Source organism: Lissotriton helveticus, chromosome 7 (genome assembly GCF_964261635.1).
Source record: "Lissotriton helveticus chromosome 7, aLisHel1.1, whole genome shotgun sequence".
Classification (NCBI taxonomy): Eukaryota; Metazoa; Chordata; class Amphibia; order Caudata; family Salamandridae; genus Lissotriton; species Lissotriton helveticus.
The window spans coordinates 665,754,131-665,778,656 of NC_136068.1; the positions used below are offsets into that span (position 1 = coordinate 665,754,131).

Below are 24,526 nucleotides of genomic sequence, written 5' to 3' on the forward strand. Positions count from 1 at the left end.
CCGTCGAGAATCCAGTGCGGAAACCCGATTGGGAGGGGTGTAAAATACTGTTTGCCTCCGTAAACTTGGTAAGATGTTCATGGACATGCTTTTCCAAGATTTTGGAGAGGGCAGGCAGGAGGGATATTGGACGGAAGTTTGCCAAGATTTTGGGGTCGGCCGATGGTTTCTTAAGAAGGGGGGAAACCATGCCATGTTTCCAAGATGATTCAGAAAAGGGGGTGGTGATGAACAGAGTGCCTGAATTAAGCAGACCACTCTTACCCAGTCCAAAGATCAGGGCTTGATCCATCACCGTTTTTTAGCTCACTGCACCATCCCAGCTCAGAACTTGGCTATATGCAAATTAGTCTGTTCCTGTCCCAGTGCATGATGGGAACAGGGCAAACCAAACTACCAAGCCAATTCTTAAACTGGGAAGTAAACAAGCTTCCGGGGACCGGTTTCTGCCATTTCAGGCGTCGTCGGCCCGGCTTGCTTGAATCCTGATGGTGAAATGAGCAAGGGACTCACATATGAGTATACCCTTCCACGCTTATGGTGGACAAAATGATTCAGAAAAGGGGGTGGTGATGAACAGAGTATCTGAATTAAGCAGACCACTCTTACCCAGTCCAAAGATCAGGGCTTGATCCATCACCGTTTTTTAGCTCACTGCACCATCCCAGCTCAGAACTTGGCTATATGCAAATTAGTCTGTTCCTGTCCCAGTGCATGATGGGAACAGGGCAAACCAAACTACCAAGCCAATTCTTATACTGGGAAGGAAACAAGCTTCCGGGGACCGGTGTCTGCCATTTCAGGCGTCGTCAGCCCGGCTTGCTTGAATCCTGATGGTGCAATGAGCAAGGGACTCACATCTGAGTATACCCTTCCACGCTTATGGTGGAAAAAATGATTCAGAAAGGGGGGTGGTGATGAACACTGGACCAGGGACAGACTAATTTGCATATAGCCAGTTTCTGAGCTGGGATGGGGCAGTAAACTAAATAACGGTGATGGATCAAGCCCTGATCTTTGGACTGGGTAAGAGTGGTCTGCTTAATTCAGATACTCTGTTCATCACCACCCCCTTTTCTGAATCATTTTGTCCACCATAAGCGTGGAAGGGTATACTCATATGTGAGTCCCTTGCTCATTGCACCATCAGGATTCAAGCAAGCCGGGCCGACGACGCCTGAAATGGCAGAAACCGGTCCCCGGAAGCTTGTTTCCTTCCCAGTATAAGAATTGGCTTGGTAGTTTGGTTTGCCCTGTTCCCATCATGCACTGGGACAGGAACAGACTAATTTGCATATAGCCAAGTTCTGAGCTGGGATGGTGCAGTGAGCTAAAAAACGGTGATGGATCAAGCCCTGATCTTTGGACTGGGTAAGAGTGGTCTGCTTAATTCAGGCACTCTGTTCATCACCACCCCCTTTTCTGTATCATTTTGTCCACCATAAGCGTGGAAGGGTATACTCATATGTGAGTCCCTTGCTCATTGCACCATCAGGATTCAAGCAAGCCGTGCCGATGACGCCTGAAATGGCAGAAACCGGTCCCCGGAAGCTTGTTTCCTTCCCAGTATAAGAATTGGCTTGGTAGTTTGGTTTGCCCTGTTCCCATCATGCACTGGGACAGGAACAGACTAATTTGCATATAGCCAAGTTCTGAGCTGGGATGGTGCAGTGAGCTAAAAAACGGTGATGGATCAAGCCCTGATCTTTGGACTGGGTAAGAGTGGTCTGCTTAATTCAGGCACTCTGTTCATCACCACCCCCTTTTCTGAATCATTTTGTCCACCATAAGCGTGGAAGGGTATACTCAGATGTGAGTCCCTTGCTCATTGCACCATCAGGATTCAAGCAAGCCGGGCCGACGACGCCTGACAGACTGATACAATAAGAACATAGTGGTGGATGGGTGATTGAAGAATTGCATGAGACTGATAGGAGGTATCCTACACTGCATGAGTACTACTTCAGTATTTATTCGAGTAGACCAATAGTATGTATCTGCTTAGAGATTTGTAGGGATTATGCACAGAATATTTTATGTGTACTTGTGTTGGTGCTTAGGTCATTTTATAAGAATACCACTAGCAACTGGAAGGATGACAGTGCTGCAAACAGAGTGAACACTTAATTTATTAGTGCTTTCATTATTGGTGGAGTGATAGGATAAGTAGATAGTGGTATATAAGTGATTAAAGAAGTGCATTGGACAGACTGGACGATTCCTACACTGCATGAGTACTAACTGGGTATTTAGAAGAGTGTATCAATAGTATGTAGCTAGTTGGAGGTCTGCTTGGATAGTGCACACAATATTATAGCTGTACTTGTGTTAGTAGGTAGGCTATTCCATAAGTAAATGACTAGTAACTAGAATAATTACAGTATTACAAACAAAGTGTATAGTGAATTTTTTGGTGCTTAGGTATTGGTGGAGTGATATGATACGTAGATAGTGCTAGATGGATGAATGGAGAAGTGCATGGGACAGACAGAAGGTTTCCTAGACTACATAGGTACTAACTGGGTATTTAGAGGAGTGTATCAATAGTATGTAGCTGGTTAGAGGTCGGCATGCATAGTGCACAGAAGTTTGTAGCTGTACTAGTATTGGTGTGTCTAAGGTTTCGAGAATGGTAGTCTGTATTTTAGGGTGTGAGGAGGTGCATCAGATGATCACGTGGATGATGTCATCAGTGATGTCATTTGAGATGTCATCAGTGATGGCATCATTGATGTCACTGACCATGTCATTAGTGATGTAATATGTGGCGTAATTAGCAGTGCATTGCGGGGGCGCGAGTTATAGTTAGCACAACTAACTCTAACAGCCAAATTTCTCTTGTTTTGTACGAGTGAAATGTCCAACTAACTATGACGTCCATGAAACCTGTGTTTTTTTCAGTGAATTTCTGAGGTTTTTTAAATGTTAATTTCTAACTATAATGTGCCTGAAAATAGTGTTTTTTTCAGTGAATTTTATATAGATGTATTTAATCTCCTCTCACTCTTACAAGGAAGGAATCAGCACTCAGGTTGCAGTTTGGAAGTAGTTAATCTGCAAAGGACGTGATCCACACGTTTCGGTTCGTCCGTACCTTGATAACGATACAAGACGTCATTGTAGCATCCTTATTTAAATGTACAAATGCCTAAAGTTGCCAACATTGACAAAGGACTACATATTGCTTTAATCGAAAAATCTGGTGGCCATAGTGGCCTGGTCATGATGTGAAAATTCAGGAATTGATACAATAAAGAAAAGAAAACAAGTTTTAATATGCACACAATCTCATTTCAGCATATCTTGCCCCGTGACCGCCATACCTGTATGTTCGTCAACGTGACTTATTCATAATAAACATACTTAGGATTGCAAAGATCAACATAAACAATGTACTACACATTACTTTAAAGTGAAGGTCACGTTGCGTATTATAATGGTTCTTACACGAAAGAAAAGAAAAAAAGGGGTGTTAATCTACACACACTATCCCTAAATAAAGTTCAAGCGATTATAGTTCCATTCCATTCACAGCTCATTTGAGATGTCATGAGTGATGTCATGAGTGATGTTACTGACCATGTCATGAATGATGTAATGTCTGAGGTCATTAGCAGTACATTGCGGGGGCGCAAGTTATAGTTAGCTCAGGTAACTATAACTGCTGAATTTCAGTGGTTGTGTATGAGTGAAATCTAAGTCTAACTATACCGTCCCTGTCATTTTTTTTTTCAGTAAATTTCTAGTTTTTCTTTTATCGTTAAGTAAGATGCATATCACAAGGGATGGTGGGGGTTGGAAACAGGGCCTGGCATTGTGCTGCCCCCACTCAAGCTTGCTGCTCCTGCCTTCCCTCCTCCTAGCAATCTATTGTCCAAGTCTATTTCCCTGCTCCCTTTTTACAGCCATGTGTGGCCGTTGTTCCGCCACTGGCCTGCCCACCTTCTCTGAACAGTTAGCTTGCTGCTCCATCCACCTCCTCCCTATCCTCTGTTGTCTGAATCAATGGACTAGCCTCCTCCCTCCTGCCATGCATGGTCTGATGTGCTGCCACTGCCCTCCATTTAGCATGATATACCAGTCTACTCCTCCTGCCCTCCATTGCCCAATTCTATGCCCCATCATTGACCCCCTGCTTAGCCTCTGTGATTAGCTTGCTGCCCCTATTCTCCTTCCCCCTGCCCTCCGATGTCTATGTGCATGCCCCTGCTCCATCCTTTTTGCCCACCATGTTCCATGGACCTGCCACTCCTATCTAGTGTTCTGTTGAGCTGCAACTCCACTCCCACCTGCCTAGCATTGTCAGATGACTGTAACCTGTCCCTGCCAGCTCCACCCTGCCTGTCCACATACCATGCCCCTATCCCCTTCCTCCTGTAGCCCATGGTCCATTTTACTGCCACACCCTTCTGCCCTCCCTGGTCTGTTGTGCTGCAACTGCTCCTCCCGCCTGCCCCATGTGGTCTGTTGTGAGGCCCCTTTCTCCGAACTCTCTTGTCTGTGCCCAGGTCCTGACCCTCCCTTCTATCCTCCATGGTACTTTGTGCATGCCCCTGTACCTTCCTTCTTGCTCATCATAGCCATTGTGCACCACTAACCCTCCCGCTTGCCATGCAAGGTCTTCTGTGCTGCCACGGCCCCTCCCACCTTCCCTGTGTGGTCAGCTAGCTGCCCCTGACCCCCTCCCACCTTCCCTCCATGGTCTGCGTGTATGCCATTATAGTCTCACTGTTGCTCTCCATGGTGTGTCTTGCTTCGAGTGCCCATCCTGCCTGACCTCCATGGTCATCCTGCTGCTCCTGCCCTGTCCCTTGCCCCCAACCCTCTGTTTCCATGTGCAGACTCCTATTCCCTCCCTCCTGGCTTGTCTGTTCCATTGTAATGCCCCTGATCTGTCCCTCCTGCCCTTTATGGTCCGTTATGCTGCATCTTTCTCTCCTGTCTGTCCATTATGGTCAGCTAGCTACCATTGCCCCTTTCTCCTCTGTTCTCTGTTGTCCATTTGCATGGTCCTGTCCCCTCCCTATTCGTTCTATGGATTTTTGTGCTGCACTCCCGCCCTGCATGCCCTGTGTGGTGTATTGTGCTGCTGCAAACCCTGATGCCTGCCCTGTAGGGTCAGTTTGGTGCACTTCTCCATGTCCCTCCTGTCCTCTGTTATCCGAGTCCATGTCCCTAGCCCAATTCCTCCTGCCTTCCATGATCCAATGTACAATACTTGCTAACATGTTGAACTTGGTAAGAGGGAGATTTTGAAAAAAAACTGGGGTATTGATTTTCCCCTTTCACTTACATTGAAAAAGAGGAGATTGTAGACAAGAGACAGATCAAATAAAGCCCATTTGGGCTTAAAAACATTGGACGTTTCCTGGCTGAATCGGGTCTTTTGGCATTTATGGTTGTACTACCACTGCCTCTTCCTTCTGCCCACAATGGTCTATTATATTGCCACAGCCTCTCTTGCCAGTCCTGTATTGTTGGTTTGCTGCCCCTGCCCCCCTTTCCACTGCCCTCCATAGTCTGTTGTGCTGCCACTGCCCTTCCTGCCTGCCCAGTGTGGTCAAATTGTTGCCTCTCCTCCCTGCCCTCAATTTTCAGAGTCCATGCCCCTGGCCTCTGCCTCTCAACAGTATCCTAATGAACAACTAGATTGCTAACATTCTATATTTATTACAAAAGTGTGGAACGCCTGATGTCATCTTGATGCAATCAAAACTGTAATACCTAGAGCATTTCCTTTAGAAATTACATATATGAGAGGGTCTTATTTGCATCAAAATTCGGGTTAGTGCTCTAAAAAACTAAAATGAGGACATATTTTCTGAGTTTTCAAATGGCGAAAAAGCACTTTTAAATTATTTGTTATCTTTATTTTTTTTATCCAGTTGACCACTTGATTTAATGTTGCACTTAGGGGAGAGGATGTTGTGTTACTTTCAGAGCTGCAGACTTTGCAACTGGGGAACCAGGTTGGAGTTTCTGCTTCAGCTCGACATTCTGTGATTCTGCTCAAATCACTTAATCTCCCCATGTCTACAACCAAAATGAATTTGTCCTTGTGTGATGTAACTAATGCTCATGTAAAGCACTCCAATTCCTGACAAGTCTGCACTATATAAAACTGCAAAAACACGAAAAAAGAAAAAGTGTTTTGCACACTTCTGTCATTGGGCTACATGTGGGCTACATCTGTGTGATATTTGTGCTACATTTAGGCTCTTTTGTCTCTGGTGGCCATCTTGGGAGATTTATTTGTGAGGAAGTTTTCTAATTTCCTCATTTACTGCAGTCTCCTCACTAGGAAATGCTTTCAGTTTTTTACTTTGATTCCATCAAGAAGGTATTCAGATATGGCACACATTTGCCATAAATTCTGAATGTTAGCACTCTAGTTGCTCATTAGATCACTGTAGTAAAGCTACTGCTCACCACGGAAGTCTGCTGCTGGTTTTAAAGTGCATGTTTCAGTCTGCATGTCAGAATTTTTTTATGACATAGAAGAGGATTTGGGAAGTCAAAATGTGCCCTAATTTTTCTTTCTGTAGCACGAATCATAATTTCTATGGCAAAATGTACCCCCTCATTTTGTTCCTTTTTAAATTAAATGTTTTAAGTGTCTCAGTTTATTCCAATCAAGATGGCTTCAGGTTTGCCACTCTGGGAAGCTGCAGTATAACACAAATGAATCAACTGACAGTCTCTGCCCTTGTTGGATGTACATGTTTGTAGCGTATTAGGCTTGTTTCAGAATGTTAGTATGTGAAACCACTATTATTCAAATGTTCTGCTCTACGAGTTCTCTAGAAGGCAGTTGACAGTCCTACACAGAGGCTGTAGCCGCCCTGCTCTGATGGTCCAGCTAAATGAGAATAAACTTACAGACTGACCTGTTACACGTTGTGTTCTCTCTTCATTATGACACATTTTAATGGCGACGGGCGCTGGGCCATCATCAAGAACCCACGGAGTCGGCAAAAAAACAGATTTGGCAACAGAAGAGCTTGAAGAAGTCTGTGCAGCATTGGCGATCTCTCTCCTCAATAATACGAGTAAGGAGAGGCTGTCCGATGCATACGTGATATGTTTTGCGGTGAGGGAGCAGGGCGGAAAGAAAAGGAATCGTCTGTGTCTTGAAATGCAAAGATAAGGTCTGCGTTCCAGCAATGGTCAGAGTCGCACGCTTGATGTTGGAAGCGTGCTGACATCACGGCGTGGGAGGTGTGTTTTGCGTTCCAGCAATGAAAAGCATATCCATATTCAATTGTGTTGTCACAATGTATGCTGCCATTCAACGTTCTTATCAGATTAGCGAACGTCCGAAAGCTGTGAGCTCACAATTAAATAAAAGGAGCGGCAAGACAAAGGGAGCGGCAATAGTACATGTGCATTCAACTTCAGCGCTGATGTGCACAGCATAGTAAAGAAAAATAAATCAACTCTGAGTTATTGTACACATACAGGATACATTATTCAGGTAAAGCCAAGATACCATTTTCTTAACAGATAACAGCACGTAATAGAAGAACAAGAAAGTGCATATATTGATTTATTTTCAACGCTGAAACACACAGCCTATTTTTGTGAGCAATAGACATATCGCATAAGTGTATCAGATCAGATTAACACGGATAATTCACCAACGCTGATACACACAGCCCATCTTATTTTTCCTATTTTCTCTACATTTATCCTTCATTATTAATCTGCTCATTCCAACACTGCCATCTTGTGGATCATTTAAATAGTGCATCTCAAAAACACTACCTTAACTTTGAAATATTTTTTGATTGCAATATAATTTATTTTTAGTTTCATCAATTAGAGATGCAGAGTGTAGCACCTCCTCCACCCTTTCTAGAGACACCTGGTGATCCACCCATCAAATGGAAGCAGTGGTATGATGGATTTGAAACCTATCTTGGGGCAATTGGTGCGACAAGGTTATGATGGTAGAGACATTTTAAAACATCTTCCCGCTATTCCTACTGACAAGGAAAATCCTCTTGATGAGTACCATGAAACATTAGAAAAATTGCAAACCAGGTTTGATGTTCAACCTAGTCTCGTTATGATCTGTCACAATTTTTTTTTACAAAAACAACAGTCAGGTGAAGATGTGGATACGTATATCACTGCACTTAGAAGGCTAATAGCTGAATGCCAGTTTGAAAACTTTCAGAACAGTTGGTTCGAGACCAATTTATTTGCTATTGCACTGTTAAAAATATAAAACAGAAACTTCTGTCACTTGGTAATCCAACTTTGGAAGAGTCTATTAAGGTTGCTAAAAGTGTTGAGACGTCTCAATTGTCAGCTAAGGACAAGCGGGCCGAGCTGCTGCCACACTTGTGTCTTGTTCAAACAGGTGCGTCGTACGCACGCAGTGGGGCCGCGAAGGCTGCCCCACTGCAGATCTACATTGCAGGTCCACATGCCTTTGCCAGTGGAACGACGTACCTGTTTGAACAAGACACAAGTGTGGCAGCAGCTCGGCCCCGCTTGAAGCAGCAACCCTTTGGGAATCCAAGCATTATCAAAGAGTGAACTGCGGCAACCACGATGGTTTCAAACGTACCTGAACTACGCATACCATGATGCAGTGCGCACAAAGGGTCGGGACTTACATTTCCATTGCAAATGCGATTAAACTTGCACAGCTGTGTCTCCATGTTGTCAGCCAGTGAAAAAGGGATATTGGAACTCGAAACGTGTTTGGCAAAAGACTGCTGTGAAAGCTGCGCTGAGTATGCTGCTGTATGCTCAAATTAAAAGGTGAAATCCAGTCGTGTGTGGCGCCTACTTCCTTCGGGCACTTTCATATGGCATGTATATATATATATATATATATATATATATATATATATATATATATATATATATATATATATACCCTCAACCTTATCTTCCACACCCCCACACCCTCAGCAACATAACACACTGTGAAATAGCAGAATATCCAGCAGTGACAGAGCACAGGTCTTCAGAATTTTTGTGGCAGGCGCATTTCTTTGCCACACCACAAGAATACCATGAATGTTGAGGTTGCGGGAGGCAAATTTAGCTATTTTTAGCTGCAAAATTTGCCACCCAAAGCCTAAAAATCCTGGGGGCCGAATGAAGGCATATATGTTCTATGATGGTAATTGTGTCATTTTCTCTGACAAATGTCAAGAACGAACAGTTTAATGACGGCAAAGTGAGGTGTATTTCTACAATGCATCTAAAATGACTTCTAATGTAACTTTAAGGCACGCATGACTTGCTCACATAGACAGATAGGACACAGCATTGGCATAAACGAGTGTCTATTGATTGGTTTGGGTCTTTGCTAACTAGATAGGAGTGCACCTCTCTTGACGGTTTCCACACACTTTGAAGGGAGGAGAGGCAAAATGTCTCTACTCTGGCCTCCTCAATTACATAACAGTAACACACACAGAGGAGTAGTGAAAAGTAATCAAAAGGTGGAACATGCTATGTGGAGAAATACTGCCCTAACTCACAAAATTGTGACATGCTTCATCATTGGGCTTGCTTACAATACACCCCTGTCCTGAAGAAAGCCAATGTGACCCAACACTGTGGACACTTTTAGCACGGCTGAAACATGTCGGCACTTTGGCATTAAGGAGGGGTGAAGGAACTCTGAAATCTCTCCTATCACTACCATCCTTCACGTTTTCAAACCTAGACAGAGGGTAAAGGAATACATTGTTGTACAGAGACACCACCGAGCTAGTTTTAAGCCTTCACTGCACTTTGCTTTTGGTTATCCCAATGCATATTGATATATAATTTATTTTTCATGTTTGTATTGTCTTACCCTCCCTTTTGTTCCACCCCAGGCGTTTGTCTCCGCAGGTGTGAATTGTAAGGAAACCCGGTGATGAAGTTTGTCACAATTTTGTGAGTGAGTGCAGTATTTTTCCACAGAGCATGTGCCACCTTTTGATCACTTTTCGCTACTCCTCTGTGTGTGTTACAGTCCTCTCTTGATAGTGCCACAGGTGCTTGATGTCTGGATGGACACTGTGATGTCAGCTGTTCGCAATGGCAAAAAAAACCAAGAAAGAGATATCAGACTTATGTGAGAATAGAGCCATGATAGATGTGACAACTTATGTTGGTAAAATTTAAACAGATGTAGCATATCCCTTACACATTCATAACTCAATAATTGGACTGACATTTGTCTGAGATCACAAAGAGGGTCAATGATATGCAAACTGATGTACATAGTACTGGTTGGGTGACAGCCACAGGTCTACCAGAGTGTCGGAGGGCAAAGAGTCACAGTTTAGCTTGATGGGTAGCCCATGGTGTAGGTCAAATGTGAATCCATAATGTGGTTAGCAAAGAATATTTGGTGACTACATTAGTGGAGAGACGGGAATAGTTAATAGGCGTGGGTAGTTGTCATTGTTTTGCAGTGGTTAAAGGACTGAACATCTACAAAGTCGTGCCCTGGGCGACTGTACAGGTCAAATAAAGCCAGTTGGAGGCAGACATCCATGTGACATGAAGTTGTGGTAGGTGTAATGACAAATATTGTCATGGATGTTGGCTTACTAGTCTCTGTAGCCTGTCTGCTGCCAAAGGACAGTACCTAGGACAGCACAGACAATGGCACAGCAGCGGGGAGAGTGGCATGTGGCAGAGGGGCTGGCAACTCGAGGCCTGCAATGGAGACAATTACATGATAGAGGTGTGTATATTTACGTGCTAATCACAGACACTTTCCCTTTATTATCAGGATGTTGCCTCAGCATATGTGTACTCGATATATTGAATACCGTGTTCATTCATGAGAATCTCAGTTGAACCCTTGTGGTTGTTTCGAGCATAAAGTGAGGTAGACCTGGCTGGGAGAGAGGAGTGCGTTCTGAAGCCATCCTGGTTGGGGCCCTGCTACACGTGGAGGCGGGTCTGCTGCACTTGGGGTAAAATAACCAGTAACACTTAGATTTCGGTGTGGGCATACTGGGCAGGATCGATGCTTCAAACACTCTAGAACCTGCACACAGAACTCTGGGCCGGTCACAATGTTTCTTAAAGATTAAACATTCGTAGATACATCTATTATTGAAATGGCTTTAAATTATGACCATTGATGATGAAAAGTCGTACTTATTACGAGTGACCTCTTAATTCAGTTGGGAACAGTAACTGGAGTTACCAGCCCCAAAGAGACTATAAGAGGAGCTACCGAGCCAAACTCAACAAACGACAGGAAATTAGACAGTAAGTTAACAAAGACAAGTCTGCGGCTTCCATCTTAAACATTTCTTTTTAGATCTGCTTCGACAGCGAATTTTGACTTTCTTTTGCATTTCCACTGTCTGTATATATGTGCTACAGTTACAGTTCCGTGTCTGGACCGTGCTTGTCATTAACTTACACTTGCACTGAGCCCCTCAAAATAGAAAATGAAAACATTGAAGTAAGGCAAACAACTAGTTTATTAAAAAATAGAAATGCCCACAGATGCTTATCTGTCCTCTCATTTAGAACAAACAGAGACATTTCAATTACAGTTAATAACTCTTCCCTTTGGATGGAACAGGAGAATGAAGGTGGAGGGAAACTGGCACCAGTTGAGTCAACATTGATTGATCCCACAGCCAAGAATCAAACTGGTACAATTGTCACGTGACCTGACATCAGATCTGTTGGGAGGAGACTGACTGGTCGCTTCCAGTATAAAGATAGGAGCTCTGGGCTGACAGAGACACCCTGAGATTGAACCTTGTACTCACATCGCATCTCGAGCCCCAGCCATCTCTCAGCCATGAAGATCGCTCTCGTTTTTCTGTTGGTGGGTGTGAGCAGCATCCATGGTAAGCATCCTCTCTATCCTCATAAATCCTGATTCACAGAGCACGATGCAGATCTGCACTCCCAGATTTACAACTCTGCACGGCGGCAGATTTACAACTTTCCGAAATACACACTCTTTGGAGCGCAATCTCACCTTTTCAGGCCGAATTACTGGAAGGTTTTGTGCACTGTTTTTCTCTTTGGCGGTTGCATTTCTCTAATGTCCAATTGGACGCCTTGCACAGCTGTGCATTGTGAAAAGCCAGTGTCTTTGAGTAATGACAGTTTTTAGGTTTTTTTTTCCTACTCAAAGACTATTTTTGCCATGAAGTAAACCGCTTTCAAACCCTTAGGAATTTCAGAAGTGGTCCTTCACATTCGGCAAAATGTTTGATTCTTACTCTTGACAGGTCAACATTTCTCCTTATGTTCAAGATTGACGGGGTGAGAATACCTACAAACTCTTTAATGTGTCAATGATTTAAAATTTTCTAGGGAGACCCTATCCTCGAAGATTCTATTTTTCTGCTCGCTGAGTGGAATTTACTCAATTGTTGCCTAATAATATGGGTGAGATCACTTTTGCACAGGGACACGTTTTCATTTATAGATTGCAGAATTTATCTCACCATTGCACATGTCAGACCTACACATGTATATCGCTCTGAGACTCCTTTGCAGAGTAGGGCTCTTCTAAGGGGCAGGGAACATTTGTGTTTAATGTGCCCTCGATTGGCAAATGCTTGGACCTTCTGAAGTTCACCAGTGCTCCACATGCAACACCATCGGAAAGCAATTCCCCCCCGCCACATTACGATGGTGGGGCGAATCTGTCTGAGACCATGGTGGGAGCAAAGACCGCCCGCCACGGATCCACCACAGGCAATCAATCCAACTGCCTGGCGGAGCAGTCAGCATCAGTAAAATGGAGGAGATGCATATCAGGCAGCATCCGCCAGATTAGGATGCTGGCCGCAGCCAGCATTTCCGTGGCAGTTAAACTACCATTGAAAGGCTGGTGAGGATTGGTTTCGGGGGCCTGTTGTGTGCCCCCCTTGTGTTAGGGGGACATGCTTGTGCACTGGGGGGTACCCATGGTACCACCTTACATTTCACTGCACTAAGAGGCGGGCCCTGTGTAGTGCCTGCCACATAGTGCAGTGAAATGCACAACATACATTTTTAACATTGAGGCAGGTGCTGCAGTCAGCAGCACCAGCTGCAATATTAAAATGCAAATTGTGACCGCGATGGTGGCGGTCGCATCCTAATTTAGAGAGCAGGACCGCCGCATGCATGGTGGGTGGTCCCAATCCCCCCAATGATGGCAGTTGGACTTTTACTCCGCATACCGTTACAACGCATAGCGCCTTGGGGCGCTGGATAGTGGTAAGTATAATTTACTATTCTAACTCCAGTCCCCGTGGACCCTAGGGAAGGTGTTGGATAGTAAATTATACTTATTCCCTATCCTAGAGCGCCCCCCAGCGCAATGCGTTGTAATGGTATGCGGAGTAATGGTTGCGTTGTAATGGGTCTGCGGAGTAAAAGATCCGTTGTAACGGGTGTATACCACAAAAGTCTGACCGCTATCATTATGACGCCCATAGTCATTTGAGGCTTGGTCCCCCCCGAAATAGAATAATGGTTTTAATATGATGTAAAAAATATAGATATAAAAAAATATTGATGAAAAAATATAGGATGCAAAAAAACGACTCCCTATACTTAAACAGTATATAATATTGGGGGGAAAATATAGATGTTAAAAATATAGTTGGACAAAATATCTACTTTTATATATATATATATATATATATATATGTATATATATATATATATATTGTGGTCCCAAATTAATGCTATAGTTGCTTCTAATCACCATTTCTCTATTACACATATCTTCTTAGGAAGCATTTCGCCTATCTGGGCTCCTTGTGCATTTGACATTGAAATAATTGACCTATTATTGGCGGTAGCCTTTCAGCAAATCACCAAAGTTTGGAAAGATCATACTAAACTGTCTTATCAGGCATGGTGGTATGCTGTCTGCTACAATCATAGACTAGACACGACATTTGTTTATCCATTATCTTTAGCCCCCAAACGAAAACACTTATGGGATCCAGTTATATCATTTTTTATATGAGTGCTAGGCGTTCTCTGTTTCCAACCCCTTCACAACAAGAAGTTGCCAAACCTCCATAAATTCCTTTAAGTTAATATAATCCTTTTGCTATATTATAAGTCTCGTTTTCATATCTACTGTATCTAATAATTATTTCATTTATATTTGCTAACTGATGTTTTTTTCTTATACATTGTTTTATTGTAATTGACTTTTTCCTCTATTGCTGATTATAATTCTGCTGTATGTTTATCATATCATTGTTATTACTGTATCTTACATATTTCTATCTTATTTTCATCAATAAACTTTTTCTGAACTTATATATATATATATATATATATATATATATATAACAGTCCAATTTGTAAAGTGAAATTGCGCACTCAGAGGAAGGTTTAAACAATCACCATTTATTGTTCCATGATACCGCTACGCGTTTCGGCACCCAACGGTGGCTTGATCACACGATACTTTTGCCTTCTCATGAACGTGCATATCTAGACAGTGGTAACTAAAAATAGAAGAGGCACTGCGAATCAGTGTGTTCGGACTGAAAACAGAGTCGCCATTTTTGAATGGTTAACATATAGCCTTATATTATGGTAAGTCTATGTTGTGGATGCGTGCATCCGTGAGCCACATATGTATGACTTGTACCATTGCACATTAAATCATAATACACTCATATTGAAAAAGAAGTACTTTTCTTAACATTGTAAATACATATTATTTGTGTTAATTACAGCAGTAACGTTATTTTTGTTTTTGTTTTTAAACAAAGCGTTACTGAACCAGGAACCTTTCCATCTGTATTGGGTCTAGTGCCCACACCTTACTTCCATATAAGTTTCTTAGCGGACTAGTGCCCCACTATATACTAATTTTTGTCATGTTGAGCCGAACATCCAAAACTAAAGTTGCCGAGTGGCCTATACTGCAATTACCTCCACCCCAATTACATACCAACCACCAAAGGTGTAACACCGTGCAAAAAATTATAAATTATTTCTATTCAGACAAAATATGTCTAGAGTTCATAAATCTTATGGAAAAAAGTGCAATGTCTTATCTTATCCTGTAGATATTTCAGTCATTCGAAGAAAAGGGTAGGGAACCGTGCGCATTCAAAAAGTGAGAGTGAAAGGGTCCCTTCCTTTCCTCCTGTAAATAAAGACAGAGAAAACATCCATTAAAATCTGCAATAAAAAACCGGATGCCTGATACATTTTCTACAAACATCACAGCTATATATCAAAACACAGCTTTGATTACAAAAAACATTTCGCTTAGCAAATTTTCAGTATGCTAATATACAGTTTCCAAATTACAATTAGTAATTTTTGATTTTCAATTTTCATGGAGGTGGGTGGCTAGCTCCTCATCCAAATTGTGTCCTCCCGGGAATTTAGTCTCGAGTTGCATTATCCATTTTGATTCCCTTTTCCTTAGGGCCAGCAGTCTATTACCCCCTCTCTTGCTTATGTTTACTTGTTCAATTGCATAGTATTTGAGCAAGGAATTATTAGACTGATGCCTGGTTTGGAAATGACGAGCAATGGGGTAGTTGGTGTCTACATTGGTGATAGCTCGCAAATGCTCTTGTACACGTTTTTTCACCATGCACACAGTACTCCCCGCATATTTAAGATGACAAGGGCATTCCAAAACATATACAACAAAGTTGGTACTACATGTTAGAAATTGTCCTATGCTGTGATTCCTGCCTGCACCTGGCAATTCTACCTCTTTGACCATTGCGCTGTTGCTACAAGCCCGGCAGTGGCCACACGGGTAAAAGCCTTTCAGATTGTGTTCCTTATGACTACCTGAAGGGCTGATGTCGCCCTTCACAAGAATGTCCCTTAGACTCTTCCCTCTTCTGTAGGTTACTAAGGGTCTATTGCTGATTCTTGGACCTATGATGTGATCTGCTTGGAGTATATTCCAGTTATCAGCTAACATCTTGGAGACTTTCTTGGAATGTTCATTGAATGTGGTAATCACTCTAATGGCAGGTTCAGTTACAGTTATAGTTGAACTTTTGTTCTCCAGAGTACTTTCTCTGGATTTCCCATTCACTTTGTTGATTGCTTTTCTCAGTACTCCCTCGGGGTATCCCCGTTCACGAAATCTTAGCAACATGTTGTTTTTCTCTATTTCAAAGAGACTATCACTGCTGCAGTTTCGTTTCGCCCTCAGTAGCTCACCATAAGGTATGCTCCACTTGAGACTCTCAGGGTGAGCACTGAGGGCATGCAGCAGACTGTTACCAGCGGTCTCCTTCCTGTGAAGTTTAGTAGCCAGCTGCCCATCCTGTACCATGACCTCTGTATCCAAGAAATCTATTCTGGTAGTGCTCAATTTGGCAGTTAACTTAACATTGTACCTATTGGTGTTAAGTTTAGTGACAAAGTTCATAGCTTCTTGCTTGGAACCACTCCAAACTACAAACAAATCATCTATGTAGCGGATCCAAGTCCGCACCTTACCAAACTCTTCCTTCAGGTTACCATCACTGCGGATCTCCTCCTCCCACTTGCCCAGGAAGAGGTTCGCCAGGCTCGGCGCAAAGCTTGAACCCATCGCCGTCCCACGCACCTGCTTGTAGAGATCCCCATTGAACATGAAGATATTGTTGTTAAGGCATATCTTCATCATCTCCACAAGCATGTGCGTGTGTCCCCGGTATGCTATGTCTCTTGCTTGCAAGTAATGTAGACAAGCTGAAATCCCTTGTTCGTGATCTATTATGGTGTAGAGAGAGCTCACGTCCATGGTCATGAGTATGAGCCCCTCCCCCCACGTCATGTTGTTGATTTTATTTAAAAAGTCCTTAGTATCCTCCAGATGGGATGGCAGTGTCATGACGTACTCTCTTAAAAAATGATCAATATATCTTGAGATATTTTCGTTGACACTGCCCAAGGAAGACACTATGGGTCTTCCAGGAGGTTTTCTGGGATCTTTGTGTACCTTGGGCAGCAGGTACAAGATGGGCAGCTTAGGGTAATCCTTTTTAAGAAAGCAATATTCCTGCCATGTGATTAACCCCTCATTCTGCCATTTTGCAAGTTTTTCCCAAGTGCTGGTAATGCTCTGATTGTATTCAGTAGTACTGCTCTTACAATAAAAATTTGCATCATTCAGTTGTATATATGCCTCTTCTGTGTACATGTCTCTCCCCCATAGGACTACATTACCTCCTTTGTCTGAAGGTCTGATGATAGTATTATCATCTCGAGCCAAGGAAATAATAAAGTCTCTCTGGGTTTTGGACAAATTGAACTTGTGTTTCACATTATCTGCTGTTCTATGTTTATGATGCGTGAGTTCTTTAGATATCACATCATGGAATGTATCAATGTTATCGTGAGGCATAACAGGGAAAAACACAGATTTCGGTCGAAAAAGAGTGCATGCTGCCCTATCCATGGGAATATCATTATGCTCTTCCATACCCCCTGCCTCTACATTTTCATCATAAATACCCCCCAATTCATACACAGTTTGTAACATATCTTTGTCACCTATGGTGAGTTGTATATTGTTGGGCCTGTCACCTTCCACCGTCCGAGGACTTGTATTGTGCAAGCTATGCCATTTCTGTACCTTTAGTTTACGCACAAATTTAAAAATGTCAACTCTAGTGTTCGAATAGTTAAACAATTCTGTCGGGCAAAAGGAAAGTCCTAAACACAAAGTCATTTTTTCACTATCACTGAGAGATCTAGCCGACAAGTTAATGATGGTTTTGTTTACCGTTCTCATGTCCATCATTATTTGGCCTTTCTGTAACCCCCACGTTTGTTTCCCACGGGCTTTTTGTTTGTTGCTGCGTTGTCTGATTTTGAGACGTCTCCTCTTTGAGCGCCCCTGCCTCCTCTTGGACGTCCTTGTGTCTGTGTTCTCTGTGGTACTGGGTCCCTCTCTCGAGTTTGTTCTTTCGTTCGACGTGACCTGAGGACCCGGAATTCGTCTAAAAAAGTGGCCTGTTTTTTGGTTACCACTATATCAGACACGGTGCTCACTGTATTTATTGATGCATCAGTATCAGAGTCGCTAGTTGGTACTGGCTCAGGCTGTTCCTCAGTTACGTTTGATATACTTGGCTCGCTGCTGGTGTTGCTTGTTTGTTTGTATAGATGATCATATTTCGGGCTATACGTTAGTATCCTGCCACTCTCGTAGTCCCCACAATCCCTATGCAACTTCCTTTGCTTCCGATATTTGATGTCATCCTCATATTTCTTCATTCTGGATTTCAAATCATCCCAAAATTTAGTAATACGGTTAGGATCAGGACATTTTTTAAGTTCCTCTTCCAGTTCTTTTAATTCGGCCATGATTATGTCACGATCCTCCCATGCATACTTGATAAGGATACACAGCATATTTTTTGAGCTACTTGCTGAATTAGCTGCCCATTCCTCCAGCATTGAGGGATTCAAGGATTCATGCGTGGGTGTAATGTAAATTCTAAGTCCTCGTGGAATCATTACTTTTTCCACATAATCTTGCAGTGAAGTGGCCTCCCACCATTTCGATGCTTCTTGTTTTTTAAGTTTTTCATACCGCCTGAACAGCGTATTCAGAGTGTCACTCTCTGGTTTGTCTGGTGCATTAGTTGCTCCTATTTGTTTGCCAGGAGCTCTAGCAAATAGTAGTTGTGCCTCTTTCCTCCTGGCACCCTCCTCGTCCATATTGTAATCAGCTGTGTAAACTTAACACCAATAGGTACAATGTTAAGTTAACTGCCAAATTGAGCACTACCAGAATAGATTTCTTGGATACAGAGGTCATGGTACAGGATGGGCAGCTGGCTACTAAACTTCACAGGAAGGAGACCGCTGGTAACAGTCTGCTGCATGCCCTCAGTGCTCACCCTGAGAGTCTCAAGTGGAGCATACCTTATGGTGAGCTACTGAGGGCGAAACGAAACTGCAGCAGTGATAGTCTCTTTGAAATAGAGAAAAACAACATGTTGCTAAGATTTCGTGAACGGGGATACCCCGAGGGAGTACTGAGAAAAGCAATCAACAAAGTGAATGGGAAATCCAGAGAAAGTACTCTGGAGAACAAAAGTTCAACTATAACTGTAACTGAACCTGCCATTAGAGTGATTACCACATTCAATGAAGATTCCAAGAAAGTCTCCAAGATGTTAGCTGATAACTGGAATATACTCCAAGCAGATCACATCATAGGTCCAATAATCAGCAATAGACCCTTAGTAACCTACAGAAGAGGGAAGAGTCTAAGGGACATTCTTGTGAAGGGCGACATCAGCCCTTCAGGTAGTCATAAGGAACACAATCTGAAAGGCTTTTACCCGTGTGGCCACTGCCGGGCTTGTAGCAACAGCGCATGGTCAAAGAGGTAGAATTGCCAGGTGCAGGCAGGAATCACAGCATAGGACAATTTCTAACATGTAGTACCATCTTTGTTGTATATGTTTTGGAATGCCCTTGTCATCTTAAATATGTGGGGAGTACTGTGTGCATGGTGAAAAAACGTGTACAAGAGCATTTGCGAGCTATCACCAATGTAGACACCAACTACCCCATTGCTCGTCATTTCCAAACCAGGCATCAGTCTAATAATTCCTTGCTCAAATACTATGCAATTGAACAAGTAAACATAAGCAAGAGAGGGGGTAATAGACTGCTGGCCCTAAGGAAAAGGGAATCAAAATGGATAATGCAACTCGAGACTCAATTCCCGGGAGGACACAATTTGGATGAGGAGCTAGCCACCCACCTCCATGAAAATTGAAAATCAAAAATTACTAATTGTAATTTGGAAACTGTATATTAGCATACTGAAAATTTGCTAAGCGAAATGTTTTTTGTAATCAAAGCTGTGTTTTGATATATAGCTGTGATGTTTGTAGAAAATGTATCAGGCATCCGGTTTTTTATTGCAGATTTTAATGGATGTTTTCTCTGTCTTTATTTACAGGAGGAAAGGAAGGGACCATTTCACTCTCACTTTTTGAATGCGCACGGTTCCCTACCCTTTTCTTCGAATGACTGAAATATCTACAGGATAAGATAAGACATTGCACTTTTTTCCATAAGATTTATGAACTCTAGACATATTTTGTCTGAATAGAAATAATTTATAATTTTTTGCACGGTGTTACACCTTTGATGGTTGGTATGTAATTGGGGTGGAGGTAATTGCAGTATAGGCCACTCGGCAACTTTAGTTTTGGATGTTCGGCTCAACATGACAAAAATTAGTATATAGTGGGGCACTAGTCCGCTAAGAAACTTATATGGAAGTAAGGTGTGGGCACTAGACCCAATACAGATGGAAAGGTTCCTGGTTCAGTAACGCTTTGTTTAAAAACAAAAACAAAAATAACGTTACTGCTGTAATTAACACAAATAATGTGTATTTACAATGTTAAGAAAAGTAATTCTTTTTCAATATGAGTGTATTATGATTTAATGTGCAATGGTACAAGTCATACATATGTGGCTCACGGATGCACGCATCCACAACATAGACTTACCATAATATAAGGCTATATGTTAACCATTCAAAAATGGCGACTCTGTTTTCAGTCCGAACACACTGATGCGCAGTGCCTCTTCTATTTTTAGTTACCACTGTCTAGATATGCACGTTCATGAGAAGGCAAAAGTATCGTGTGATCAAGCCACCGTTGGGTGGCGAAACGCGTAGCGGTATCATGGAACAATAAATGGTGATTGTTTAAACCTTCCTCTGAGTGCGCAATTTCACTTTACAAATTGGACTGTTATCAATTTCGACCGGCTTGGGTTCTGCCGGTATTGCGCCAACTGACCACGGGATGGATCCCGGAAAAACCCTTCATCGACTGCAATATATATATATATATGCATATACATATATATATATACATACATATGTATATATAATAAAATAATAAATAATAAATATTATATTTTAAAATATAACATTAATAAAAAATAAAGCAGATTTAATATACATTTTAACAAATATATCACATAAACTTAATTAAAATAATAAACCACACATCCATAATTACATAGTAGGTTGGGTCCGTTTGAATAAAACAAGTTAAATAACTTTCATTCCGGAGTGCTGTGCATTTTGTTTGCAAAATTGAATTTCGAAGCCAGGATCCGGCTTCTACGCCAAGCACCCACTGCCAGAGCGCGCTGTTGAAAGGATCACATTGTGGACATATTTATTTATATATATATATATATGTACATTTACTTTAAAACAATTTATAAACTTTTAATTTTAATTTGTTTTATAATTTTAAATGTATATAAAAGTTTTCAAATTTCTATCAACAACATCAAATCTATTAAAAAAATCTATTCTGTCAAAAATTAATACATTAAACTATTTAAAAATCTTTAAACTGAAATTTACCACTCCAGTCAGTGCAACAGTAGGGCAAATAATTTCAAACAAATAAATGTTTAACTAGAAATTATTCAGAATCAAAAACATTAATTATTACATATATTCACTTTATTATTTCCTACCCTATAATACCACACATTTCACGACCCACATCTAAACCTCAAATACATTTATTTACATATTTAACATAAATAATTACCAATTAAAGAAATATTACTAATTAAAAAAAAATTAAAACTCTTAAAAATGAATACACTTCCCACACTTTACCCCTATAATCCCCACAAACCATAGCTAACATTAAACTGTAAAATAATTAATTACACAATTAAAACCTATTTTCATTTAGAAAACAAATAGTATTTAACAACTAATTATAAAGTAAGTAAAATTAATTTACTACCCACCCTATAAAAGTAAAACCCACAAACAAAAAATATAAATAAGTACCCTAATTAATTATCAATTAATTAATTAAGATAAATGATCAGCTAATAATTAATTAACTGAATATAAATTACATCTCACCTTTTACCCCTATAAACCCTGCAACCCACACCTAAAATTAATTACACAATTTCCATATTTCATATTCAATTAATTAATCAATATTAATTGAGAACGAATTATTAATTAAACTAAAATTACTTCCCACGTTTACCCGTATTAACCGTACAACCTGCATCTAAAATTAATTACACGATTTCCATAATTAATTTACAATCAATTAATTAAAGTAAATTAACAACTATTTATTAATTATTTAAACATAAATTAATCCCCACACATTTCACCCCTATAATTCCCACAACCAGTGCCTAAAATTAATTACACAATTTTTATTATTAATTTTCAATTAAGTTAAATTAACAACTAATTTATTAATTAATCAAAAATAAATTACTTCCCACCGTTCAAACCTATGAGCCCCACAACCCGCACCTAAAAATAATTACAATATTACAATATTTAATTATCAATCAATGAATTAATTAGTATTAATTAACAACGAATTAATAATTAATTACAAATAAATTACTTCCTACAATTAACACTATAACATCTCAATTAAATAAAGATGAATAAATAAAAAATAATAATTAATTTATTATAATTAAATTACTTCCCACCCTATTTCCCCATAAACCACAGCCCACTACAGAACTAAAAAAGGCAAAATTTAATTAAAATAAAATTGATAGCTACTAAAAATGTAACACATATATTAAAAAACATAAACAATATTTACACAAAAAACATACATCACAAAAATGTAAATTATAAACGAAAATACATAACACTAATCAAAAAATCGATATTTTAAACAACTATATTTTTTAAAACCATATTAATGACTTCTATTTTTTTAAAAGCAATATTTCCTGCCTTAAATTCGATATTCTGGACCACGATATTCTTGCTGTCGATATATCTGTGTCACGATATTTCCAACTCGAAATTTGTGTAAGTTGACATTTCCAACTCAATATTCTGTCTGAATACCTTCCCAAGCGACGGAACTAGATATATCCTGAATGTTAGTGAGCAACCATAAACATAATTGCTTATTGGTATCCACAAATGTTTTTCTCAGCATCTTCTGAAGTTGGAAACACATAGAGGAGGAGTAAATACGTAACCAGCAGTAGCGGCTCATAGAGGGAGTGATGCGGATGGTGGTGTGGGGCAGGGGAGGAGCATGGTGGGGGGTAGTAAACTACAGCATACGGCCAAACAGAGGTAAGTAAACAAATAAATAAATAAAACAAATTTCATTGCGTGCACTGCATTGCCAAATTCCGTAGTTTACTACCCCCCACCCTGCTCCTCCCCGCCCCGCCTCACCGCCCGCAGCACTCACTCCACGAGACACTACTGGTAACCAGGATGACGATGTGAAAGAATACCCCTCAAATTGTTGGGCGTGTAAAGCAATAGGTTTTTCCAAACCGAAAGCTTTTTTTCCAAGTGGATAGACAAAAAGTGCTCTTGCACATCTGCACAACATTTTCACATGCATAATTCAAAGCTCTTGCATACTATGTATAATGGATAATGAGAAATAATTTTGCGTAAAGGGACATTTTCAAAAGGTTTTCCAATTCTTCTGGATACCTTTTAGAAGTGAAGAAATGTAAGCATTACCACCTTATCCATTTTCCTCTCCTCTGTCCTTATAATATTGATGTTTCTGCTTCCTGTGACAGATTACCCAAATACCCATATACAAAGAGATGGGAAGAAATTCTATTCTGTCACAATAATGAATTTTTCTTCACTTTATATTATGTTAGTGAGTTCCGCCCTCTCCTTCAATACTTCTCCTCCCCTGAGTTCTACAAATACTTGATAGAAAGAATAGGGAGGGAACCAGAGCCTGTGCAATGGGAGGGAGATTGTCAGGGACTGGTTGGAAGGGTTGGGGTTAGGAAACAGACACAAGAGCTAGTCAAAATAGGGACACAGTGTGAAATGCTCTTTCAGATTTAAAAAATAGTCCCTGAGCAAGTAACTATTATGTGACAAGTGAAATGCTTCAAGAAAAAGGGTTCTGCTTCATGGGAGGGAATAAACAATGAAAAAGGAGGGATAAATAGGGAAATACCCACTTGGAAGCAAGGATTTTTAAAGGACACTGAAACGAACAAATTCAAAGCAGTGGGCTCTCTGTAACCCCACAGAGTATGTCTCGAAGTGACAGCGCAGGCGCTGCCTAGGCTCGACATAAAAAGAAGTGTATGTTGGTATCAGGCTAAATTAACAGTCAACAGACTGATGTATATCACAAAAGAAATATTTCATGTTGAGCATTATTTGCTCACAAGGGGATGTCCTATACATTGCAAATACATTTTGATGAATACAGGGTTGAGGACATCGCTATAGATAGTACTCTTTTACTTTGAAGCCCAGGGCTATTCCAGACATTTCTGATCTCATTGGTCATAAGCCACAGGGTACCCTGGTATTTAGAAATCAAACCAAAATGTTTCTCTTTGGAATTTACTCATCTAATAGAACCATAGCTCTTGGAGAAAGAGAGAAAGAAGGGGAGAGCAGGCTCCAATGCAACTCCTAAGTGAAGCAGTTGAAGCAAAGTAAATGGAATTACAGATGTATTAGCTTTCACCCATGGAAAATTGTGTTTTACTCCAAATAGGAAGAGAGAAAGGCAACTACGAAGTTACT

General features: G+C 40.9%; 1 protein-coding gene across 1 annotated transcript in view; it reads left to right on the top strand.

The window, feature by feature from the left end:
- Nucleotides 1–11,723: 11,723 nt before the first annotated feature.
- The window catches only part of LOC144769218 (uncharacterized), a 228,048-nt gene continuing 215,245 nt past the window's right edge, over nucleotides 11,724–24,526 (top strand). Inside the window, exon 1 of the mRNA XM_078653258.1 lies at nucleotides 11,724–11,837. Coding sequence (XP_078509384.1) covers nucleotides 11,789–11,837 — 49 coding nt within the window. The 5' untranslated portion in view covers nucleotides 11,724–11,788. The remainder of the gene's footprint in view (nucleotides 11,838–24,526) is intronic.